Source organism: Emys orbicularis, chromosome 2 (assembly GCF_028017835.1).
Source record: "Emys orbicularis isolate rEmyOrb1 chromosome 2, rEmyOrb1.hap1, whole genome shotgun sequence".
NCBI lineage: Eukaryota > Metazoa > Chordata > Testudines > Emydidae > Emys > Emys orbicularis.
Genome location: NC_088684.1, coordinates 46,701,921 through 46,725,784, shown reverse-complemented (window position 1 = coordinate 46,725,784; position 23,864 = coordinate 46,701,921). Strand labels below are relative to the sequence as shown.

At 39.0% G+C, this 23,864-nt stretch overlaps 1 protein-coding gene across 1 annotated transcript; it reads right to left on the bottom strand.

Annotated features, from left to right (window-relative positions):
- Positions 1–22,573, bottom strand: CALB1 (calbindin 1). Its single transcript, XM_065399662.1, has 11 exons — positions 22,492–22,573; positions 21,911–21,987; positions 17,147–17,221; positions 9,711–9,794; positions 9,559–9,615; positions 6,954–7,031; positions 992–1,047; positions 858–897; positions 722–775; positions 480–551; positions 1–114 (listed from the first exon to the last, which is right to left on the bottom strand). The coding sequence occupies exons 1-11, from the start codon at positions 22,571–22,573 to the stop codon at positions 1–3; spliced, it is 789 nt and encodes a 262-aa protein (XP_065255734.1).
- Between the last annotated feature and the right edge of the window lie 1,291 nt (positions 22,574–23,864).

The window sequence follows — 23,864 nt, the reverse complement described above, 5'->3', positions numbered from 1 at the left end:
CTAATCCTGCTCGGCAGAAAGAATAAGAGCAAGGTCTGTTCGGTAAAGCTTTCCTCCATCAGACAAGGCCATGATGTTTTTCTTGTATGTTGCCAGGTTGTTAATGTCTAAGTCCTATTTAAAGAACAGATAATGCTTTATAATCCAGTTTAGTTACCAACTACAGTTGCCAATGGGGAAGGGGAGGAGGAAGGAGGAGATCTGTCTGGTGCCTGCCCGGCCAACAGTACAATTTGTTTAAGTGCTTGCATACAATTCACATCCATGCACACTAGATTGTTGATATTAATTGTTTCTGAAGCCAATTTATAACACTGTTGCTCACTTAGTTAAGGAATTACATTATTACTTCTGCCAAGATTTCTAATTGTCCTGCACTTCAGGAATTATGATTTAGCAGCTCTATCGTAATTGGGTGGATTTAAACTCTCCTTAAAATCCCAATTTAAACTAATCATTAAGAAAAGCTCTAGAATTACCTTTTTGTTCTTTTCACACAGATCTTTCAGCAATGCATCTAATTCATTTTCATCTATGTATCCATTGCCATCCTGAAAAATATTAATATCAATGTTTATTTTTGAGCATTTGTTTTTCATTTTGGCTACTGTAGCATTACACCTAATCTATTTTTCCCTAATTCAGAAAATTTAAGTGATATCAAAGAGTATTCAATCAGTGCATAAAAGGCGAGTTTTATAATATTTTTCAGATCACTTACTTGATCATACAGCTTAAAAGCTTTATTGAACTCTTTCCCACACATTTTGACACTCTAAAATCAAAAAGAAAGCCAAGAGTTAGAAGAATAATATATAGTGTTACATGTTCAAACTTCAGAATGTAAAGCTACATACCTTAAATTGAAGAAGAAAGTTTTCCTGCACTGGTAGTAAACTTTGGAGATAAAAATGAGAGTTCAAACAATTATTTTTTTTCCATAATGGCAACTGACATGCAATACTCAGATGATATAGGTATAAAAACATACCTGGCCATTTCAGTAAGTTCCAGCTTTCCATCATTGTTTGAATCAAACATTTTCAGCTGAAATAAATGTAGATATTTATTATTAAAGTATTGATCAGCACAGCAAAGTAATAAAGTATTTCTTTGGGAAATCTAAAAGCAATGGGAAGTTACTAATTAAATATAGGAACGTAATTCAATAGACTCACATTTGTTGTATGGTACATTTACTATAAGCAAGTTTACAAATTATTGAAAATATAAATTCATAACTAGTTATTCTACTATAAAATCCTGGTAAGGAACTGTTTGCGCAACTCTGATAGTTGTGTTTAAATGTTCACTAAATCCAGCTCCATTCAACAGTGAACTTCCCAAATCAGAGATGTGCATGGAAGCGCAATTTACATCTTGCAAAAACTGAGCAAGGTCCACTTAAGTATTTTTAAATCATGACAGGTCACTCAGGTTATAATTGTCACTCCCACAAGATGCAACACCCATTGTCCATAGCCAAAGGGCCTTAACGAAAGGGTTTCTCACCTTTCTATCTTTGAAAACATCAAATAAAAGAAATTGCTTCCACTTCAGTCCCTACAACCAAATACCTCACTTGGTCAATATAAAGGAGGGACACAAACAGCTGCACCAGTAGCAATATGCATAGTTATCTAATCTCTATGCCTAATGACCAGTATTCACAGTAATCACTACAGCTGAATTCAACTGTGGTTCCATTTTGTACTGCTGAATTCTGATTGTTTTATGTGTGGACTATAGTGTCAAAAGATTTTAAAGACCCACAAAGGCTCTTGTTTGTAACTCAACTGATTTGAATAGGGATATTCCAGATTTCATAGAATCATAGAATATCAGGGTTGGAAGGGACCTCAGGAGGTCATCTAGTCCAACCCCCTGCTCAAAGCAGGACCTAATCCCAACTAAATCATCCCAGCCAGGGCTTTGTCAAGCCTGACCTTAAAAACCTCTAAGGAAGGAGATTCCACCACCTCCCTAGGTAACCCATTCCAGTGCTTCACCACTCTCCTAGTGAAAAAGTTTTTCCTAATATCCAATCTAAACCTCCCCCACTGCAACTTGAGACCATTACTCCTTGTTCTGTCATCTGCTACCACTGAGAACAGTCTAGATCCATGCTCTTTGGAACCCCCTTTCAGGTAGTTGAAAGCAGCTATCAAATCCCCCCTCATTCTTCTCTTCTGCAGACTAAACAATCCCAGTTCCCTCAGCCTCTCCTCATAACTCATGTGCTCCAGCCCCCTAATCATTTTTGTTGCCCTCCCCTGGACTCTTTCCAATTTTTCCACATCCTTCTTGTAGTGTGGGGCACAAAACTGGACACAGTACTCCAGATGAGGCCTCACCAATGTCGAATAGAGGGGAACGATCACGTCCCTCGATCTGCTGGCAATGCCCCTACTTATACAGCCCAAAATGCCGTTAGCCTTCTTGGCAACAAGGGCACACTGTTGACTCATATCCAGCTTCTCATCCACCGTAACCCCTAGGTCATTTTCTGCAGAACTGCTGCCTAGCCACTCGGTCCCTAGTCTGTAACAGTGAATGGGATTCTTCCGTCCTAAGTGCAGGACTCTGCACTTGTCCTTGTTGAACCTTATCAGGTTTCTTTTGGCCCAATCCTCTAATTTGTCTAGGTCCCTCTGTATCCTATCCCTACCATCCAGTGTATCTACCACTCCTCCCAATTTAGTGTCATCTGCAAACTTGCTGAGAGTGCAGTCCACGCCATCCTCCAGATCATTAATGAAGATATTGAACAAAACCGGCCCCAGGACCGACCCTTGGGGCACTCCGCTTGAAACCGGCTGCCAACTAGACATGGAGCCGTTGATCACTACCCGTTGAGCCCGACGATCTAGCCAGCTTTCTTTCCACCTTATAGTCCATTCATCCAGCCCATACTTCTTTAACTTGCTGGCAAGAATACTGTGGGAGATTGTATCAAAAGCTTTGCTAAAGTCAAGGAATAACACATCCACTGCTTTCCCCTCATCCACAGAGCCAGTTATCTCCTCATAGAAGGCAATTAGGTTAGTCAGGCATGACTTGCCCTTGGTGAATCCATGCTGACTGTTCCTGATCACTTTCCTCTCCTCTAAGTGCTTCAGAATTGATTCCTTGAGGACCTGCTCCATGATTTTTCCAGGGACTGAGGTGAGGCTGACTGGCCTGTAGTTCCCCGGATCCTCCTTCTTCCCTTTTTTAAAGATGGGCACTACATTAGCCTTTTTCCAGTCATCCGGGACCTCCCCCGATCGCCATGAGTTTTCAAAGATAATGGCCAAAGGTTCTGCAATCACATCCGCCAACTCCTTTAGCACCCTTGGATGCAGCGCATCCGGCCCCATGGACTTGTGCTTGTCCAGTTTTTCTAAATAGTCCTGAACCACTTCTTTCTCCACAGAGGGCTGGTCACCTTCTCCCCATACTGTGCTGCCCAGTGCAGCAGTCTGGGAGCTGACCTTGTTCGGAGTTATCTAATCTCTATGCCTAATTTACACCTGTATCACTGAGGTCAGAATTTGGCCCCTCACAAATGGCACATAAGCTATAGCCATGGTATCCAACATCCTCTACTGAACCTGTTTAAACATTATTTTAACCTCAGATCAAGATTCAATGCCATATGGTTATTGTCTATTGAATAAAGAGACCAAAAAGTACAGTTTTTTTTTTTTTAAAGCTACTGAATAGTATATTTGGTCTTGAGTCATGATTTAATACATAGTATGCATAAATCTGCATATAAAAGGAAAAATAATTCAGTTTAAAATCTAATAAAGTATAGTAGCTAAAATTAAATCTTAAAACGTAGGTTGGGGTGTTCACTTCAGTTCCATCTAGATGTGCTATCTTCATGTAAAAGACAACATTTATAATCCTTATTCAATAGGTTGCCAAGTCTACACACACACGCGCGCGCGCACGTAAATGAGATCAGAATCTGCCTCATGCCATGCACTTGAAGAAAATTTTGAGCTTGTAATGTATTACAAGTGAATTAAGTAGCTAATAAATATAATCTTACTTATAGAATGAAAACAGGACTGACTTAATGTCTCATGCTTAGCTTATTCCCAGCTTTAAACCCCTATAAACACTTAAGTATTAATAACAAAAGGTCTCCACTATTGACACGTAGTAAATTTTATATAAGAACTATATCTAAGTAACTTCCATCAAATTGAGTTTTCATGTAATAGAAATATATATGTTAATGTGATTTTACAAAATATTATATACTATTTTAAACTATTTTCCAGGATCCTGTTGTGTATTAGAAATTGGTTTCCTGCCTAAAACGTAATATTTAATGTATCATAGATACAGTGAAAAGTCAGCAAATTGCATTGCCTATAATCTCTTAAGAGACATGGCTAACTTGAAATTAAGACCTTTTAAAATTTAGTTAGCAGGACTTTGAGATATTAGACTGCCTGTGACTTCCTCTCCCAGTCACTGTACAATTGTATGTTCCTATTTTCAAATGTTATCTCCCTCTTGCTGTGTGAAAGTTTGAGAAAAAGCATCAGGGAAAACTTACTGTACAAAGAGTTGTTGGGGGTGTAGCTGAAAACAGAGGGCTTCTCCCTTCTCTCCCCCACCCCTTTACTTTCAATTACTTTCAGTTACTTTCAGTAACTTTAGCTGTACAGTGGTTGGGGGCAGAATCACACACCTGTATCAATTTGTTTGTACCCCTTTAAATACAAAATTCATGCTGCAGGAAAAAGCAAAGTTTTTCCTAATAAAACAAATTAGTGATACAGAGATAGTATAGAGAAGTGACTGTTTCTGCAGGCATACATTCCAGTGTGACCACCTGGCTCCTTCTAACCCTCCCTACCCTTCATAGGAACTTCTTCCCAGCGTACCTTTAAGGGGAAGGGGGCTTTAAATTTGGCAGAGGCAAGCAGTTACAGCCCAAATGTGGCTATTTTATGTCTGGTTGTTAGATGCCTCTCCCTTTTTCTAACTGGTAAGTGTCCTTAACTCCTGTTATGTTTTCTGTTTGTTTTTCCCTTCTAATTTTTGAGGAGATGGCATATCATCACATTTATCACTTATTTATAGTGTTAATTCTTTATAACTGTTTCAACCTGCTGAGGTCCAAATGTAGGGCACAATCTGGGCTAAAGAGTCATAAAAATTGCAGTGCATGAAGGTTAAGGATGTGAGATTTATTTCTCCAGTGTGCAACACTTTCTGCAACTAATCGGTCATGAGATTTCTAGACATAGCTTATCATAAGAAAACTGAATCACTAGATATTTGTCTTAATTAACCTCTCTCATAGTTGGGGTCAGTTTGAGGCATTTCAGCCTGAAATGTTAAACCCCTAAAATATTTTAGGGTGAAACCAAGTTGCTGGCAAAGCAAAAGCAAAATATCACGACTTTGGCCATCCTTAAAACAGGGAATTTTCTTCTTCCCTTTCTCTGGAACACACAAATATCACTGACAGTTGCATGGAGGCCACTAGAGAGTCCTGTGTTCAGGAGTTATAGGGGAGGGAGAGTCTGGGTATGTTTAAGGATGGGCCTGGCTAGGATTGAAGCAGAGCCTGTTCTATCCCACCTGCCTATGAGGCTTGCCCTGCTATCAGGTTCCCCTTCTCACACTAGCGTAGGGCACAAGGAAGGCAGTAAAAAGTGTAGAACTGGCAAAAAACAAACAAACAAAAAAAACCCCCACCCCAAATCCATTTAGCATTCTGTACTTGAAGACTAGCAGGTATGTTCCTTGCCCATTCATAGAAAAGGAGGATTGAGGCATATTTTGGTATCTATTGGGAGAGTGGTCACAAATGTAGGGTAAGATTCCTTTAGTAGCTGTGAGGAAAGGGAAAGAAGAGGAACAGAGGGAGGCATAGCAGGGGGAAGAATATATTCTGTTTCCATTCCCTACCTGAGAAGTTTAAGAACAGGCATATGTGTCCTTAGGGTTCTAAAGGTCAAAGAAGTATGGTAAATGGTTACCAGAGATTCTGGGCCCTTCCTCTGAGAGGATGGATTAAACCCCACTGCTACTTGTGTGCACTACTATTCCATCAGTGATATGCAAGGGACACTTAGAGAAAAGTAATAAATATATGCCAAACAAATGTGCCTGTATCATAGACCCTATAGATCATTTTAGATAATCATCAGGTTCTATGCCATGGAATTAAAAACAAAGATCACTCTAGTATTTTTAAGTATTTAATGAACGCATACCATAATTTATATTTTGGGCAATCTTACTCAGCTTTTCTTTCCTTGTGCCCTACGCTAAATCATGCAGTAACTTAAAGCTGAGGTGTAGAGCCTTTGGTCCAGAACTATCCCATTGCCCTTGGCCTTTGCAGATTACACAAAGAATTGCTTCATTCAATCACCAAGATGCAGCCAAATCTAGGCTGAAATGTAGCACCTGTTTAACAGTGCAAGCAATACAGCACAACAGTGCAGGACAAGAAATGAAGTAAACTACAAAGGAATGGGTAGGTAGACTATAATTAGTTAAATTGGAATTTGGCTCAGGCACAGGTTAATCTGCTTATTTTTATGACAAGTGCCATTGGATCTTTAATAACAAGTGTTCAGAGCTTCAGTTTTTAATCTTACCTGAAAGGAAAGAACCTTTGGTGGCAAAGTTCTTAGTACATGCTGTGGTGTTGGTTTGTCAACAACACTTAAAGTTCCTTGAAGGTTTCCTATACTTATATTAGGCCCAACATGGCTTAATTTACAGATCACAGCCAAAGGTGACATAGCTACTGAATTACCTGATATGCCTCCTTGGCTTGGACTATGATCTCTAAGGTGTGATGTCTTATTTTGCACAATAGGGATCCAAACTGATTCTCATTCAAGTCAATGGGAGCCTTTAAATGAGAAGTTAGTGGCCATAGATGTGCACAATACTGTGCTTTTATGGATGAAATGTCTGAAAAATCTTACCATTATTTCGGTGTATTCTGTTAGCTTGGAATCATCAATCTGCTTATTTGCTTTCTGTAGTAAATCTTTCAAAAAACTCTGTGAAAGTAAAGTAAGCAAGGTGAATATTTGCCCCAAAGCCAAAATGATTACAGAATAGTTACTTTCGTTATTGTACTCTAATTTCAGTCTAGAGGCAGTCTGGGAAATTCTAGTTTTACATATTTACTACTGAAATGTAAAATAGGTATGAAAATAAGTAGTAGTTTCCATGTTAAGTATATCTGACAACAAAAATTCTTTTAACCAGACCAAGTATACTGCATCATCTTATTTTTAAAAAGATTCCCACAGAGCTTTGTGCATAATATGCCTTTTGTTGTACTATACAGAAGTCTGGAAAAGTAGTTTGGCATCCAGCTATACTGTGTACTAATTAATTTTAACAGTAAACTACATTAATTAACCTTGAGACCCCATAGGAAAACTTGGATTCCTAGTCACTGCTTGAAATATAGGAATAGTTTTACAGAAAAGATTAATGATTAATCCAGTCTACTTTCCTGCCTACAGCAGTGACCTGATGCTTCAGGTGAAGGTGAAACCTTCTTGCTCCTTCACACACACACATACTGCAAATGCACTTTGCCCATTTTGCTAGTTTGAGAGGAACTGGCAAGGTTTCTTCCTGACCTTCAACAACAGCTACTTTTACTCTAAAGAATGAAGTTTTGTTTTCCCCACTGATTAGTTTGAACAACTGTCCTAGATAAGTGACATTAAAAAAATCTTAATTTATTAAGCAAGGCGTCTGCAAGTCTTGAGAACTGTGCATGCCTGTCAATTTTCAGTGAAGAACACACCAAGCTGGTTTAACCTCTTTATCTCATGTTTTGGAGTGCCATTGCTTTTTTTCCACAGTTTGGACCACATTTTAAGATAGGATTTTCCTCATGAGCCATCTCCCCTCCCAGTCATGTATGCATAATGCCCCTGAACTTGAAATACAAGTATGAGAGCTATTGGGTCCTATTGTCACCACCATACTGTATATTTTCTCATCAGGTCTCTCTGTACCTGTGCTATATATTAAAACTATCGCAGAAATGTTGTGAACAGATTTCATGTAAACATTTTAGATCATATGTGCTTTAAAATTTAGATCATATGTGCTTCATGCGGGGAGTAAAACCAGTTACAGCAAATGCATAATAATATTTTCATACTTGCCAAGAGAAGTATTTTATTGATCACTACCTTAAGAAAAACAAGCTACAGTATATAGTTCTGAAAGGATGAAAATGATGCAGATTTTCTGATGCAGATGAGATTTGCTCAGCACAACAGAGATGGGGAGCCATTTAAGATTTTCTGGTTGTTCATTAGCCCAGCCTTTAGTGGCTGGTCTAAACTATACTCTCTGGAAACAGTCCCTTGAGGACTGTCCAACAACCGGGGATTGCTAGATACAATGTGTACCAGTTGTGCCTCTTTCCTGACCTCACCTCCCTTTTGACACACCTGTATGTGGGAGCGTGGGTGGGAGGGGGTAGCCCCTTGTATACCAGGGTCATAGGAGCTGGCTATGCCAACTGACATCTCTTCTGTGAGGTGGGAATCCTCAGCAGAGGAGATACAGACGTTCTTCATCTCTTTTGCACTACCAGAGCAGCTCAAAGAGGATGGAGAAAAAAGACAATTTGGCTACATGGATTTATGAGGTGAGTTTTGCTTTTATAAAGCTCTACTAAGGATTTCAGACAATTGGACTTTTGAATGCTTTGGTTAATGTATGTGCAGTTCTTGTCTAGAATTCTGCATATGGACAAGACAATTGGTCTCAACCAGTGTGTACACAGGGCCAGGTCCTCAGCTGAGGTCCTGTGGAGCTATGACAGTTTGCACCAACTGAGGATCTGCACCAGAGCGTTACTTGAAGTGGAGTTCTACATAGAAAAATGGTTATGTACAAATGACACTTTCCCACTTGGACTTGCTCCCCATGTATATTCAGAGTCAAACAGTATCTGCTAGCTTTAGTGACAAGAATAAGTATGGGCTGCTTTTTACTCCTGTTAACTGCAGAGCCGACACAGCTAATAGAACAAATTGGATGCTGTTGTTGCTTGTGCATCAAATGTGCTAAGATCCCATCAGTCATACCTATGCAAACAGAGTGCAGGCAATGGGATTGCAGTTGTGTTGCACAGGGGTTAGTATGGCAACAACAGGGTTGCACAGGTACACTGAGGGCTTAAATTGGACCACAGAATGTTTAGTAATGGTAGTGATGCAGCTGGGAGAAAGAACCCACTTTCTCTCTCAGTCCTAGCTAAGTTTGTAGGGCGGTTAGTTTAAAAACATCTTTTTACTTCTAAACTGAGCACTTGTTATTTGGCAATCACTGGGGGACAAACATGGATTTGCACTAAGTGCCATTTTTAGAGTCATTTATCAGAATAGAAATTACACTTCAATTTGTCTGTAATAGAAACATCAGTTTCTATCACTTGCCAGTTGTGTTTTACATTTCAACATTTCAACAGCCATATATATCAGTACTATCGGTACTATCGTGTAATACACACACATCTGTATAATCATTGTGAAATCATCATCAATTTACCTTAAGTTCTTCAGTCTCAATGTAGCCACTATGGTCAGTGTCATATTTTCGCCAGGTCTGCAATTAGTAATTGAAAGAGGTTTATTTATGTATCTATTTATTTGAAATCTAGACCTGGATGACTTTACAAAAGGAAAAATGGGATACAGTACCTGCATGAAATCTTCACTTGACTTTAGCTGCTGACACCTAAAGAACAATAGGAAGTTCTCTTCTGTTGGTAATACCTGAGCAAGCTGTAACAGATTTGAAGCAAGTTTAAAGTTTGTTTTAAAACTGCAACGGTTTCTTTGAGAACAGATAACCTCCTTAGTCGGGCTCTAGTGACAAGTTAAAAATTGTTTTCAATTCCCGTTATTTGGCTGTTTAGTTGTATTATAATGTGTCTCGCAGCACACACCAAGAACCTCAGTTGGGTGTCGGGGAGCTTTACAAATACAGTCATTACATTGTCTTACTCTCCAGGTAAGATTTAAATTGTGTGCTCTTACTCCCAGCTGTCAAACAGGTTGTTACATTTAATTTGGAGCCTGCTCTAATGCCATTGAAGCCATTAGGAAACTCTTACTGACTTCAGTTGTCTTTGGATCAGGTTCTCAGGCCCCAATTTTTCATCTGCTCATTGTGCAGATTCCCACAGAATCAGGTCCTTAAAGGTTGTTCCATATTGTTCCAACATGTAGAGTGATGTTGCTTTCTCAGTGGCTCTCTAACCGATCACAAACAGGCCCACCTGTCCCCTTCATTAATAGAAATCAGAGATGCCTTCCCTATCTTGCTCTTGATGTGAGCGCTATACAACCCTGATCAGCTCTCCTTTCTTCTCTTGGTAATCAGTACTCTCCATGATAACCCAAAGAGCCACGTGCCATTTGCTGGAGTATCTCCTGTACATTAGAATGGGGAGCATGCCTCTCAGTGGCCTTTGGCTCCCTGCTTTTGATACGTTCCTCAAGAGCAGACACAAATGAAGATCAGAGGGAAAGGAGTGAACCAGCAGGCCTAGAGAAAGGGTGAGAGAGGCGCCTCACATTCACACATGCAGAGTTATGAAAAGTGTGGTAAAAGCTTAAGTGTGTAAGAGTGAATGGGAGAGCAAAGGGGGGAGAATGCAGAGAACCATGGCGGATACAGAGAGCAAGGGTGAAGGAGAACTGTATGGAAATGTGGGTACTGAGTAAGGGAAAAGGCTGAAAAGGATAGTGAAAGGGAGAAGGCAAAGGTGCAGTAAGGCAAGCAGAGAAACCAATGAGGGAAGGAGGAGAGAAGAGAGAACAAGGAAAGAAAATATGGAAGATAGATGGAAATCCATCCTGGAACCACAGCCATTTGTCAGCCCCAAGCATGAGACCTTGCTGAGGAAAAGCCAATTCAAGAATCAGAACTGCAAGGTGAGGGGGACTCAGCCCTTCAACCCATCCCATTGACTTCAAGGAATATGCCCTGAAAACTCAAAACCTGATGAAAATCTGTTTTCACAAATAATAGTGACGTGGTTTTCATTCTGAAGTAGTTGAAAAGGACCATTTTAATTTTTCAATTTTTTTTAGCTTTATTAAAATAATTATTGAAAAATTTCATTTACTGGAAACCCAGGTTTTGGAAAATGAAAACTTGATGATGGTTTGGATAATGTTTTCTATCATTTAAAACATAAAAATGACTTTTTTCCAAAGGAAAAGAATTGTTAATTAAAAATATATATATATTATAAAAAAATCTGTTTTTGAACAAAAAACCTTTTTGTTTGAAAAAAAATGTTGACCAGCTCTAATTAAAATAGGAAAACCGGGGAGAAGAAATGGAAAAGAGAAGAAATTTGAAAACATAAGTACAGAGAAGGGGAAGGCAGACACCTTCCTTTTGGTGTTAAAATTCTTCTTAAATGCATCCATTTGTAAAAAGAGCAGTAACAGGTGCCACCTCCTTGTAGCCTTGTCAAGACTGGATTCAAAATTCTGTTCTTTTCTGTGCATTTCAGATCTTATCTCCACCCCTATTTCAATCCCAATTCACTGCAATTGAATTGGGATTGCAAAACTGGGGCTTTGTTGCTGAATTCCAATGGGACCATAGCTGCCTGCAACTCCTGTCCCTCACTCCATAGGTGTCTTTTAACATGTTTCAATGAGATGGAAATAAAGCATCTGTATTTCAAAAATTACCACTGCAAAAAATCACTTTAAATTGTATCAACATTTAACAAATATAACTGCACATCACTCATTTGACTTGTAAGAATAGAGCAATTGGTATAGACTATCAAGTATAGCGAAGTGCATCCTGAGAGATTTTGCTAAATTGCTGAATACTAAATCTAATCAATGTAAAATGAGGTTTCTGACTCAAATGTTCAAAATTCCATTCCTTGATAGGTAGAAACCGAAAGTGCATACATAAGTAAGTGTGTGTGTGTGTGTGTGTGTGTGTGTGTGTGTAAAATAGATATGGGTGTGTGATCTGTTTCTTTAGTATTAGCACATGGGAAAAGTTCAGAGACGTGGAATTTACTTCCCTTCCCCAAAGGTCTCCTCCTTTACCTCTCCCAGTGGAGGAATTGTGACATCAGAAGTAAAACACCACTTCCATTCACTTGGTTGATATCAATGGGCTATGGGATTATTGCACTTGGACAATGGGAAGTGGTGCACATTGATACGGACATGTGGTTATTATATAGGTATTTGTAAGAGGTTAACAGGCATAGTAATTTCAGATCTTTAGGTATAAGACCATAAAATATTCAGCCTCTACAAGGACTTCCAGTTACTGTCAAGAAAAGTTAGTTTAGCACAGCACAGCCCTTGCAGTACTATTGAATGTTAAGTCATTGTCTAATTGTAAAGTTGGGAGTTATAGAAATAGTGGCCTAAAGTTAGGCTCCTAAATCCACAATCAGGCATTCAAATAAATGGCCTCAGAAGCACTGCACACCCAGCAGCTCCCACTGAAATATTGCATCTTGCATATGTCAATGGAAGTTGGTGGGTGGTTGGCAATTCTGAAAAATCAGGCCACCTAGGTGCCTAAATTAGGCTCCTATATGTGTATTTAGACATTAGTTTTTGCAAATCTTCATGAGTATGTAACAAATTCCAAATTTTCAATATTGCTATTTATACTCAGTATAGGTAAACCTATCAGCTATCTGAAGTTACCACATTTGTTAGTGATAAAGTCATCCTTATTTATTCAGCAGCTATGGTACAGATGTGTGCGTATGTTTGAGAGTGTGTAGGCACTTTGTCATGAATTAGAGATTTTTCACATACTGTAGGTTATGACTGGTGGAACAAAATACCAGTTAGGTTGTGTACACTTGTCCCTACCAAGTGATGAGTGCTACCCTGTTCACTGTCAGATGTATTATTTATATCATAGTAGATGAATTTGGTTGGTGGCTAGCTGGAGTGCAGCTAACCTCTCCTAATATTCCTTGTTTTGTTTCTCTCACCAACTGTAGCATTTTTAAAATATATTTTCCTTTGTTAGTTTGTCTGTTCAGGCCAATTTGCCCCCAATGTATATTTAAGGCTGTAGCTATTTTAGGGCCAGATCATGACAGGCCAAGCATGGTTGATGAGAGAGCACAAGGAGCCCAAAAGGATAGTGTAGCCTGCTCCCTGGCTTGTTCAGAGAGGGATTTGGGCTTCCCTAAGGCACATCTCCCAAGCTCCCCTTGGGGTGATCAGTTTCCACACCACACCTTACTTGACCCAGTAGCTAATTGCTACAAGTTGTCCCTTAGTGTCGGGACTTAACTGGCATAACCAATATTCATTTCCATAAGGAAGAACGTCCTCCATTAGTGTAGTTATGGTAAAAAGTGACTATGTAAATGGGGCACAGGGCTGGTCCCTTTTGTAACGTTCAGTGACTAACATTACTTGTTTCATTCTGCAGAACAGGAAGGTGTCCATGGACCAGTTTGAGAACTTATTTCTAGGTTTATATCTTAAGCTCATCGAGAGCAAAAGGAATTCCTTCCACTCATTTCAGTGGGACTGGGATCTAACCCTTCGATCATATAGACAAGTTCCCAGTTTCACAATCAGAAGATATTTAATGTGTACAGTTTAAAGGAGAAACATGCTGCCACTGCAACATTCCCATTGTGACTTACTGGTAGCTACAGTTAACTGATAGACTAATCCTTTCAGAATTCACTAACTTTCCAAAGAACAACCAACTACCAGTACTAAGCTACATTTAAGGTACAAAATATTTTACCACTGCCAATAAAAATATTACTTTAAGTTTTACTCTCCTTTATGTAGGTGTGTAACTTCCACATAGGCCTGAGAGAAACATATATGGTACCACTTTCTCTGCATTAGTGTTTTATAGATAAGTGAACTGTCTCATTTGATAACTCAGTATTAAATCATATTTGCCTAGATTTTTGACAAAGTAAATTTTCCCTATTTTATTTATTTTGCTCCTGTTAGCATTGTAGGACCAATACGGCAGGAGAAAGGGAGCTAGATTCTTTTGATTCTTGCATCAACAGCATTAATAAAGTTCCAGCTGCGGAATTTTTATTACTAGTTGAGTTGGCAGGGTTAGTACTGTAGTTAGGCATACCATCTTTTTACTTGTAAATGGAGCAGATTTGACTAAGTCATTAAGAGAGTAAACATGGAAGCCTGATGTCAATTTCTAGAATATAAAAGTAGCAGTAGCTCATGGGAATGTTTAAATAGGAGTATGAAATTTCACAAGCACTTACAACGGCAGACTCAAAGGACTCAAAAACAGTTTGTGAATGTAGTGTGCGCTCCTGCTATTTTTATGGTGAATATGGCAGCTGTCTCTGTTTTATGAGTAATAGAGCATGGTTGGAAAGATGCTTCTGCTGAGACTACCATTATGAACCTCTCATTATGAACTTGTTAAAGAAAGAAGGGGATTGTTACCTAATTGGAAAAGGAGCTACAATATTTAAAACAGACCAACATGAACAGTTTTCTAGAAATCATTCTCTGAATGGATCTCATTTGCTGATATTAATGCTTTCCTTAAAATACCTGATTTACACGCTTCAATATATTTGTCTTAAAATTCTAATCTGGAAGGGGGAGAAAACCATTTTCAGAATGGTAAGTAGTTACTTTGCCTCACAGGAATAAGCATTTAAATCATTTGGATACGGAATAACTGCAGTCCTGAGATGTAAAAAGCTTGGACTTTAAGATCTACATGTCAGTGAAAGCACTGACCAGACCAAATATTGGGGTGGGTAGTGGGAGGGAGTATCTTATGAAGGAGAGTAAGAGATGTGTCAGATTCTATATTTAGCCGGGGGAAACTGGTTAAAAGCCGGAGAACTCACTGCAGCAATGTACTGCCAAAGACAGTATCTGCACTTTAAGGCTTCACTTAATCTAGTCAGCAGAGCTGAAAATGCATTACTGTAGGCCATTCAGGACTCCTCTTTAATAGATCTTCCCTGAGGAATAATTATTAATCAGGATATTTTTAAAAATCTTCAGGTGCCATGTGTTATGGTGATTGAGTGACTGAGTGCTGCATTTATTTATACTAAAAAAAGCATGGTTCATGGACTCTGCATGAACTTTGGAGTGGGGAGACTTCATAATACAGCATATAAATGAGCTGAATTCATTTTGGAAACACTGGGCATTTTAAATTAGAAAATTTAAAGGGTCAGGAAAACAAAGTCTAACTGATCATCTGTAAGATTATTATAACACTTTGCACATACAGCACCTTTCATCTGAGATCTCGCAGCACTTTATAAACAATTCAGCTTCACACTGATACAATGATGTATGTTAAGTAGTATTAAAGTTACTTATAACCTTCCAGGGTGCTGAGGCTCTCCAGTTAATTGCTAAATGCACTCAGCACCCATTGACATTAGTCAGTGTTGATGGTGCTCAGCACTCTAGTTGTAGGTGCTCAGCACCTTAACAGATCAGGCTCTATGGGACTTGGCCAATGGCACATAATGAGTCACTCAAAAATAGAACTCAGGAGATGCAACCTCCAGTTGCCTTGTCTAACCAGTAGACCACTTCAGGAAGTGCCTGTATGTGCTTCATGTGACAGTCTGCTGTCATGTGTACTCTGAATAAAAAAGGCATGCTTCTATTAAAAAAAAAAGTATTTAAACTGGCCCGTTTAATTTCATACACTATTAATCTATTTATCTGAAAAAGAAAGAGATGCCTACACTAACTTTTCTTACTTGCAGAATTTTCAATCTGATTATGAATCAAAAGTTTAGTCAAAATTTAGTCAGTTTAATCTTAAATACAGTAAGAAATTAACAAATTGAGTCACAATTCACTTATCCATGTACATTTAGACTAAGTGACATGAATATTTTAGCAGTATGTGGAAGTTACATATGGGAATTACACCTAAAGAAGAGAGTATACTCCAAGATAATAATTTATATATATACTGGTAATAGGATATTTTATATTGTAAATCTCATTGGTTGTTATATATTCCATTCAGTATATCAATTCTAAATAGCTGTAGCTAAGTCAGTCACAATAGAAATGTTGCAGTAATAGCATGTTTCCAAGGAGCTCTTTATAAATTGTTCAGATATATTTTTCTGATAGTCAAACTGGGAACATGATTGTATTTTCTAAGGGTTAAATCCTGATCTCTTTGAATTCAAAGGCAAAACTCCCATTGACTTCAATGAGTCATGAATCTGGTCCTAAAACAGTGGTTCACAAACTGTACACCAGCCCCTGGATACCTTCCTGTTGATCTGAAGAATTAAACATTGAGAACCAAGTAGTGGGGATTGGGAAGGGAAATGGTTCCATGAGTGTCCCTCTTTCTTAGAAAGTTGTCTACACAATGGAAAAGCATGAGTACCATATAACCCAGGGCACTGCAGGTGGCAGGGGCTTCTAACTTTTGCAAACAAAAGTTTTCTGCTTACAGTTTCTCTGTCTGTGTTCAATAAAGGAATTCATAAGTAATCAAAATCTCTCACTAACTGGATTGTCAAAACATTGCTGAAAATGTCAACAAGATTTTAGCCTTCCCCTCTGTCCTTACCATATGCATTAATTAGAAATAATAACCATTATGTACAATTATGACAAAGGAGGAGAGGGAGGGAAATCAGATTCTTAGCCAATTTACATTGAATTGTACTTCACACCCACTACAGGAGTTGTGGAAAGGAGGGCCAGTTCAAAATCAAATTCCAGAATAACTCAGGATAAAAAAAGTTCACAATATTCCAGCACATCAGTGTTTTTAATAACTTGAATTTCCTGAAAAGATGCAGACTTTAGTTGCATTACAGGAAAACTATAATGATGGTCTCCTTTATTTCTATTGACTCAAGCCTGTAATGTTCAATGGAGTCTAATGAAATGTCTGAGGAGGAGAAAGAAATATTTTGTTTTCCACTAATGCCTCAGTGAAAAAAAAATACTAAAGATCCTGAGATAGGGAAAGAAGTCTGTGTTACAGCAAATACAAGAAAATGCATATATTTATAGATTATGTTCAAGTTAACTTTGTATTACTATACTAAGAGCGTTCTGTGCACATAAACATGACTGAGCCTGAAATAAAGAAACTAGCTTACCTCTACTATTCCTATTTTTCCATCAGTACTTTTCCCGTACTGGTCCACAAAAGCTTTCATTTCAGGTGTTAAGTCCTATAAATTCACAATAATGGAATTATTATTTGTAAAATATGTAGAAATATGTGCTAACTATTTCAACACCAATGAGTAACTACCAGATAATATATAAAAACCTAGTTAGAGCCTAGATTCTGACAGTCTTATGCTGAGTAGTGCTTTACTTTGAATTATCCTGTTGCAATGACAGTGACTACTTGAGCAGTAAGATATTACTTGATAGGAATGAGTGGCAGAATCTGACCTTTAGCTATTCAGATCTTCTATTTTACCTTTCAAAATGAGAACATTCACACGCAAAGACAAATCTGCTGGAAGGTGGGTCTTACTGTTCCTTTGTTTAATCAAATGGCAATGAAATTTCACAGTTGATTACTATTCAGTTTTTCCACAGTTTTCATTTTTAAATGAACAAAGCTTGTCTTTCACAGTACGGGAAATTTTTATAGAACACATTGGGACACCAAAATATTTACCTTTCACATTTTTCTATGTTACTTTCATTTGAATGGGATTTTATCCTCTTTTGACCAGTCTCCAAACAGATCTCACAATGAAGTGATACAAGTGGAATTTGTACATCAGCCATTTGTATTGTTCACTGTTTATGATGTCATAAAAGTAGGACTGTAACTTCATTGCCAGAACAAATGTAAGGAGAGGCTAGGTTGTGAGAGTAATCCCTTATTGAAACATATAAAGCAATCCTGAATAACAAGGTAAATCCACAAAGCCAATGTCAAAGTGCTTTTGGTATAAATGTTTGCTCCCACGACAGACTTGTCTCAAAATGACAGCTTCTCTTTAAGATATGGCAGTGGAGTCACACCAAGGATCAGTCTGACTCAGATCCACTAGTATAGACTCCTTCACCTTTGAGGAGTCCATTTGATTTCTTTTGGGCTCTTCATGGGTCCAAGGATCTATGTTAATGGATCCTTCGTGCAGGATCAGGGCTTAGAACTGTAGTATAAATAATATCTCATAGTTATCAAAATGAAAGAGACTATAATGTTATGAAGAGTCTAGTTTTGCAGTCCTTTCTTAGGTGAAACTCCCACTGGAATTGTTGGGAATTTTGCCTGAGTCAAATCCACTAGATAGTGCCCAAAATTTGTATTACTAGAAATTGCTAAATGCATTACATGTAAGTGTTTATGACAAAGCAAATCACAGCCCAATGTCCTCTTTGTTTCAAAGTCATCTGTTGTGGTTAATAATTTTCAATTGTTGTAATTAAGACATGATTATTAATACTTTGCCCTTCAATGTTACCTTTCACACAAGGATCTCAAAGTGAAGAAGTATTTGCTTAGTGATTGAGGTCCAGGCCTGAAAGTCTAGATATCTGCATTCTAATTAGCCCTGATTAAATATTTTGATATTATTTTTTGTTTCCAATAGTACCCACAATATGTAAGGTACTGTACAATCATACAAAGAGGCACGGTCACCACTTACAATATAAAAAATAGAATGTCATTCATCTAAAAAAATATTCACTTAATACATTTTTTAATTTTATCAGTTCTATAACTGATTGAATAATATCCTTTGAATAACTTATTTGTTGGATATATTATGTGGCAAATAATTGTATCCAGTACTCAACCAGTTCTAATCTTGGTTCCACCACAGACTTGCTGCTCTGTTACCATAGACAAGTAACTTGACCTCTCTGTACCTCATTTTCCCCTTTTTAAAATGGAGATATTTACCTGACTCAGAGGTGTTATGTACACATTAATTTTTGTAAAGTGATTTGAAATCATAGGATGAATGGTGCAGTAGTAACACCAGTACCATTGCACTTATGAACATCAAGTCAAACTATCTCTGTCAAGTAGGTAAATATTGTTCTCATTTTACATATGGATAAATCAAGGAACAGATGTTGAAAAACTTCCCCAAGGTCACCCAGTGAGACAGTAGGAGAGCTGGGAACCCCGTTGGTAACCACTTCCCCACACATTTTCTCTCTTGGCAATTGGCAAAAGTGAAGCAAGAGAGAGAACATACCAAGTATAATGTAGGCCAAAAGAGGCTGAGCATATATTTTTGGGATTAAAAATTGTGATTTTATTTTTTGCAAAAGAATTATTTATTTTAGCATTTGTAAAAGATCAACTTTGTATTTCACATACTGTAATGTGGAGGAGTGGTGTTGGAAAATATGAAATGTCACCAAAAATAGCTCAAACACAAAATTGCAAATGTAACCTCCTTCTGACAGTATTACATGACACAGAAATAACATGCATCAAATTGCATGCTACTGTTCTTTGGAAGTAATAAAAAGCAAAAGGATGGACTTCACAATAGTCATTTGATTAATAAAAAAAAAATCACATGGTTGTTAGGTAATGAGAAAACAATTAGGACAGTTCAGAAGCTGGGAAGAGCACTGAGAAATGCTAAGCCATCTTGTTCAAAGACTGAAATCAGTGAAATTCTATAAGGCATGTAGCATGACTGATGTATAATCCAGCTACGAAGAATGCATAATTGAATATTCCAAAAATACAGAGCAAGAGAAACTATCTGAAATGCAGATGCAAATGATGAGAGAAGCTTATGGGGGAGGAGGGGAAGGGACAGCACAGCCACAGAAATCACATATAACATCCATTATCCATTATCTTCTCATTGTGTCCCTTCCGGCAAAGAGCAAAAAATTCAAAGCCACTGAATTAGTTATCCAGTGAGGCAAGATAGATGAACTAGTGAGATGATTGTTTGGCAAATGACCCTCCAAATCCAAGAATCAGCTTAGATTTGAAACCTCTCATGGCACGTATCCATAATCCAGAAAAGACTTCAGTGATCAAGACATCAAGAATCTCTAGATGATCCAATGAGAGTACTGAAGTTCAGTGTTGTTACTGTAGATTGGTCTTTTCAGCAGAATATTCCAGAAATAAGCTTGTACCAGAGCAATGACAAAGGAAAAGTTAATTAAACACCTAAGCACTTTCAAAATATAACCTAGTGTGCAGGCAGAGTCTATTAAAAAGGCATAAATGGTAAAGTGGGTGAGAGACAACAATAATCCTACAAGCATTTTATACATTACTTTGTGAACACTCTAATTTTTTAAGTAGAAGATGACTTATTATGATGCAAATTGCCTCTTGAGAAATGTGAAGATGAGTTTAAAATGACATTTTCCTGTTGTAAAACCTCTGAATCTTTCATCCATTGAGCATTACATTTGGACTATTTTTAAAAGTACAATTCATAATAATAAATATGTTCTAAATACAGTCTTGAACATCATCTTTTAACTGGGTTTACTTATGGTTACTGCCATCTCAATATGTTAAAAATATTTAGTTCTAATGAAAGAATTGAAATAGGCTTTTCTCCTCCCCCTCCCCTTTTAAATGTAATTTACTTGCCTCACTCTCCTTGTGGAAAGAAACTAAGATTATACATATCCCTTTCCTCTAGAAACTGCAATCTCACATAATTTTCAGTACTCTGAGTATCCTTTTAAATCAAATTTACCTATGTTTTTGGATATTAATTCTACAGTAACAGCTATAAAAAAGATTAGGAATCTAGAGTGTGCATGTAATTTTATATGTAATATTATAGATAACAGATTTCCAGCTGCGTATTAACTCATGAAGCTAGTAGGAAGATGTTACTTTCCACAAAACAAATTAAAATACTAGTACACATTTGTTCTCCAGCCTTTAACAGGAAGACCCAAACAAAGACAATAATTCATTATCCAAAAGCTAACATTTATTTCTTAATTTTGATGTAGCCCTATATGAATTTATAACCCTTTCCCTCCCACACACACACAGATCAGCTAGTTAGTGCGCTTTTATCTTATATGCTTTTAGAAGTATCTTTTAGAGTGGATTTAAATAGGCTTCATTATACTGTGCTGTATATTTTAGCGTGATGCTAAGTGGTCTATTTTATTTTCTGATTCTTTTAGGGGTTATTTATTCAGTAAGGAAGTGTCACTATGTATCTAAACTAATATCTTTATCTAAAGGCATTTGGTTTTATTTTTTCAGAATGTTAAAAAAATAATAGTATCATCTTACTTTAAAACTTTTTTCTCTTGCTTAAGAAAGTGCTGAATGTATAATTGTTACAAATTAAACTCCAATATGCATCTCTATTTGTCCACATTTTAATATTCTCCAGGTAATTTCTCTGTTCTCTTGTCCAATTTTGATTATCAAGGTTTAGTATTGATTTTCCTCTTTCATAAAACCAATGAAGTGCAAATAAATAGTTAAGAATGATCTGCAGATCTGTTTATTGACCACCAAGGGGCAGAAATGCAGATTAGCCTACACACTTCCCATGAAAGAAGGAGTTAAAAATGAGTCCAGCTCATGAAAAATGAGTTCTTTAAAAATATTGGTAGATAATTGAGTGAGGCAAAGAGAGAAGTCTTGCTTTAAATCTATATTATATAATAATGCCAGTTCCATATTTTTCTGGACTCTTATTTTTTAACATTGCCAGAAAAAGCATTTGCATTAGTACCAAGGTGGAATCTAAATATTACCTTGTATCTTGTCAGGTACCCCTTGTCCCCACATTTCCCAAAGTGACTGAGCATCCTACTTGACTTGTGTCAATTTCTAAACATTGCCTTTGCCTGACCAGCTAAGTGACTGAACATTTGAAATTCTTCATTAAGGTGAAATAAAGCAGGAAGAAACATTAACCTACCAATCCTGCCTTCTTTCGTGCCTGCTGAAGTTCCTGGATGAAGTTCAGCAGCTCTTTCCCATCCAGGTACCCATTGCCTACAATAAAAGAGTTATGGTTAGTGTCCTAGAACCCTTTGATTTGCTCCCTTCCAGCTGCTGGAAATGACATTTACAAACCTTGTGTTAAAAAAATCGGTGGCTTTTTGGTTGTTTGATCTGCTAAATAAGGCTCAGTCTCCTGCCACCCCTCGCCCCTCCAAAGGCATCTACATGCAAAGTTACTGAAGAGAAAACAGCGGCATCCTAGCTGCGGCTGGAGGCATTGAAATTTGAATCCACTTACGGGAACCTGAAAGTTGCCCTGCTAAAGGCGCACAAGCCCTAGGCTAAGAAGGTTGGGCGCTAGTGCATAGCCCCAGCTCCACCCCGGCCGCCTGCTTCGCAATGGGCTCGAGCTCCGGGCTCGCTGGGAAAAGTTATGACTTGTCCTGGGGGAAAGTTTGCAGCGGAGCCTGCCGGGGTGTGTGTGGGAGGGGGGAGCCCGAGCCCCCCCCGGCTCGGGGTTTGCGGGGGACGGGGGGTGCAATGAAATATAGTCACCATCAGAGTCGTAGTGATTCCAGATCTCGAAAAACTGCGCGGCTGAGATCTCGACTCCTTGCAGGTGAGTCTCCGCGGCCATGGCGCGTGTGGCTGAGGGCGAGCGGGCTGGAGAGCGAAGCTGGGGCTGGGGCTGGGGCAGGGCGCTGCTGTCCGCGGTGCTGACCCTCCTGCCAGCACCGCGCTCTCTATTTATCGCGTCTGGCTCGCCTGGGCCACGCCCCCCGCTGGCCGCCCCCTCCCTCCTTCCCGCCTCCCGCCTCCCCTCTCCCCGCCTCTCTCCTCCTTTCGGGGGGCGAGGCTGCCCCGCCAGGGCTTGCTCGCTGCCAGGTGGGAGGGTGCCCCAGCTGGCTCCCTTCTCCCTGCCTCACCCGGCGTCTGGGGCCAACGTCGGCTAAAAGCCACCCGGGCCAGCTGGAAAGCTGCAGCTCCTCTAGCAGAGGGAGCCCCCGGGGCCCTGAGACAGCCCTGGTCTCTCCTCACACACCCACCTCTGCCTCTCTGATGGTCCCTGTCGACCGGAGCTATGTCAGCAGCAGAGAGTTGAAGCTACCACACACATATGGCTGGGGAGGGGTTCTTAGTGATAGTTTTGCCAATGAGGTTCATTAAATGGGTGCTGCTGCTTGAGCTGGGGCAGCTGTGGATAATTGCGGGGCCTGTTTATGTATGAACATGCTCCCCCTACACATCTTGAGGTGTGGTGTACATGTGAATGAATGTCTCTGTAAAGACAAACAGTCCATAATGCCCTTTGGGAAAGTTTCAAGGGAGGTAACACAGATAGAGAGCTACAAACCAGGGCTTGTCTTTACACTCAGACAAAACTCTTTGGAACCATGGATGTGCTCAGATGCCCTGGTGTGTGCTTGGGATAGGCACAGTATGAAAATGCTCCACCCTAAGCTGGTGCTACTATTCCATCAGGCTTGGAGGAGATCTCCCAGCTGAGCCCCTTCTCACTTAAGATCCAGACACCAATGAGGGAAAGGACTCCCGTAGCTATTATAAGCTGAGGAGCAAGAATTTCTCCTGGAATTGCTGCATCAGCAGGTTGGCAGGCAGGGAGTAGAGCAGCCTAGCTGAGGTCCTCTCTTTCCCTCACCTGGGAACATGGTACTGTAACCATAGTGTGGTTCTGTCCCCATTAGGACAATTTATTTCACTCTGTGGTCCTGCGCACCTGGGATGCCCACTGCAAGCAGCACCAGGCCCCAGCACCCCTCTTCCATCACCCCTAACCTCAGGTGAGGCAGGATCCTCCTGACTATCTCCTGGAGCTGACTCTGCCATAGATACATTGCCAACTGTCTGATCAGCAGACAGGATATTACTAACTCTCTGGTCAGCAGGCAGCTTGATGCGGGTGGGGA

Bases quoted from the DNA above. Each gene is read 5' to 3' on its own strand.
- CALB1 (XM_065399662.1), bottom strand. From the start codon at position 22,573: ATGGCCGCGGAGACTCACCTGCAAGGAGTCGAGATCTCAGCCGCGCAG. The intron at 21,988-22,491 runs GTGACTATATTT...CTTTTATTGTAG, and splicing joins GAATCACTACGACTCTGATG to GCAATGGGTACCTGGATGGG. The intron at 776-857 runs GTATGTAGCTTT...TTTTGATTTTAG, and splicing joins ACTTTCTTCTTCAATTTAAG to AGTGTCAAAATGTGTGGGAA.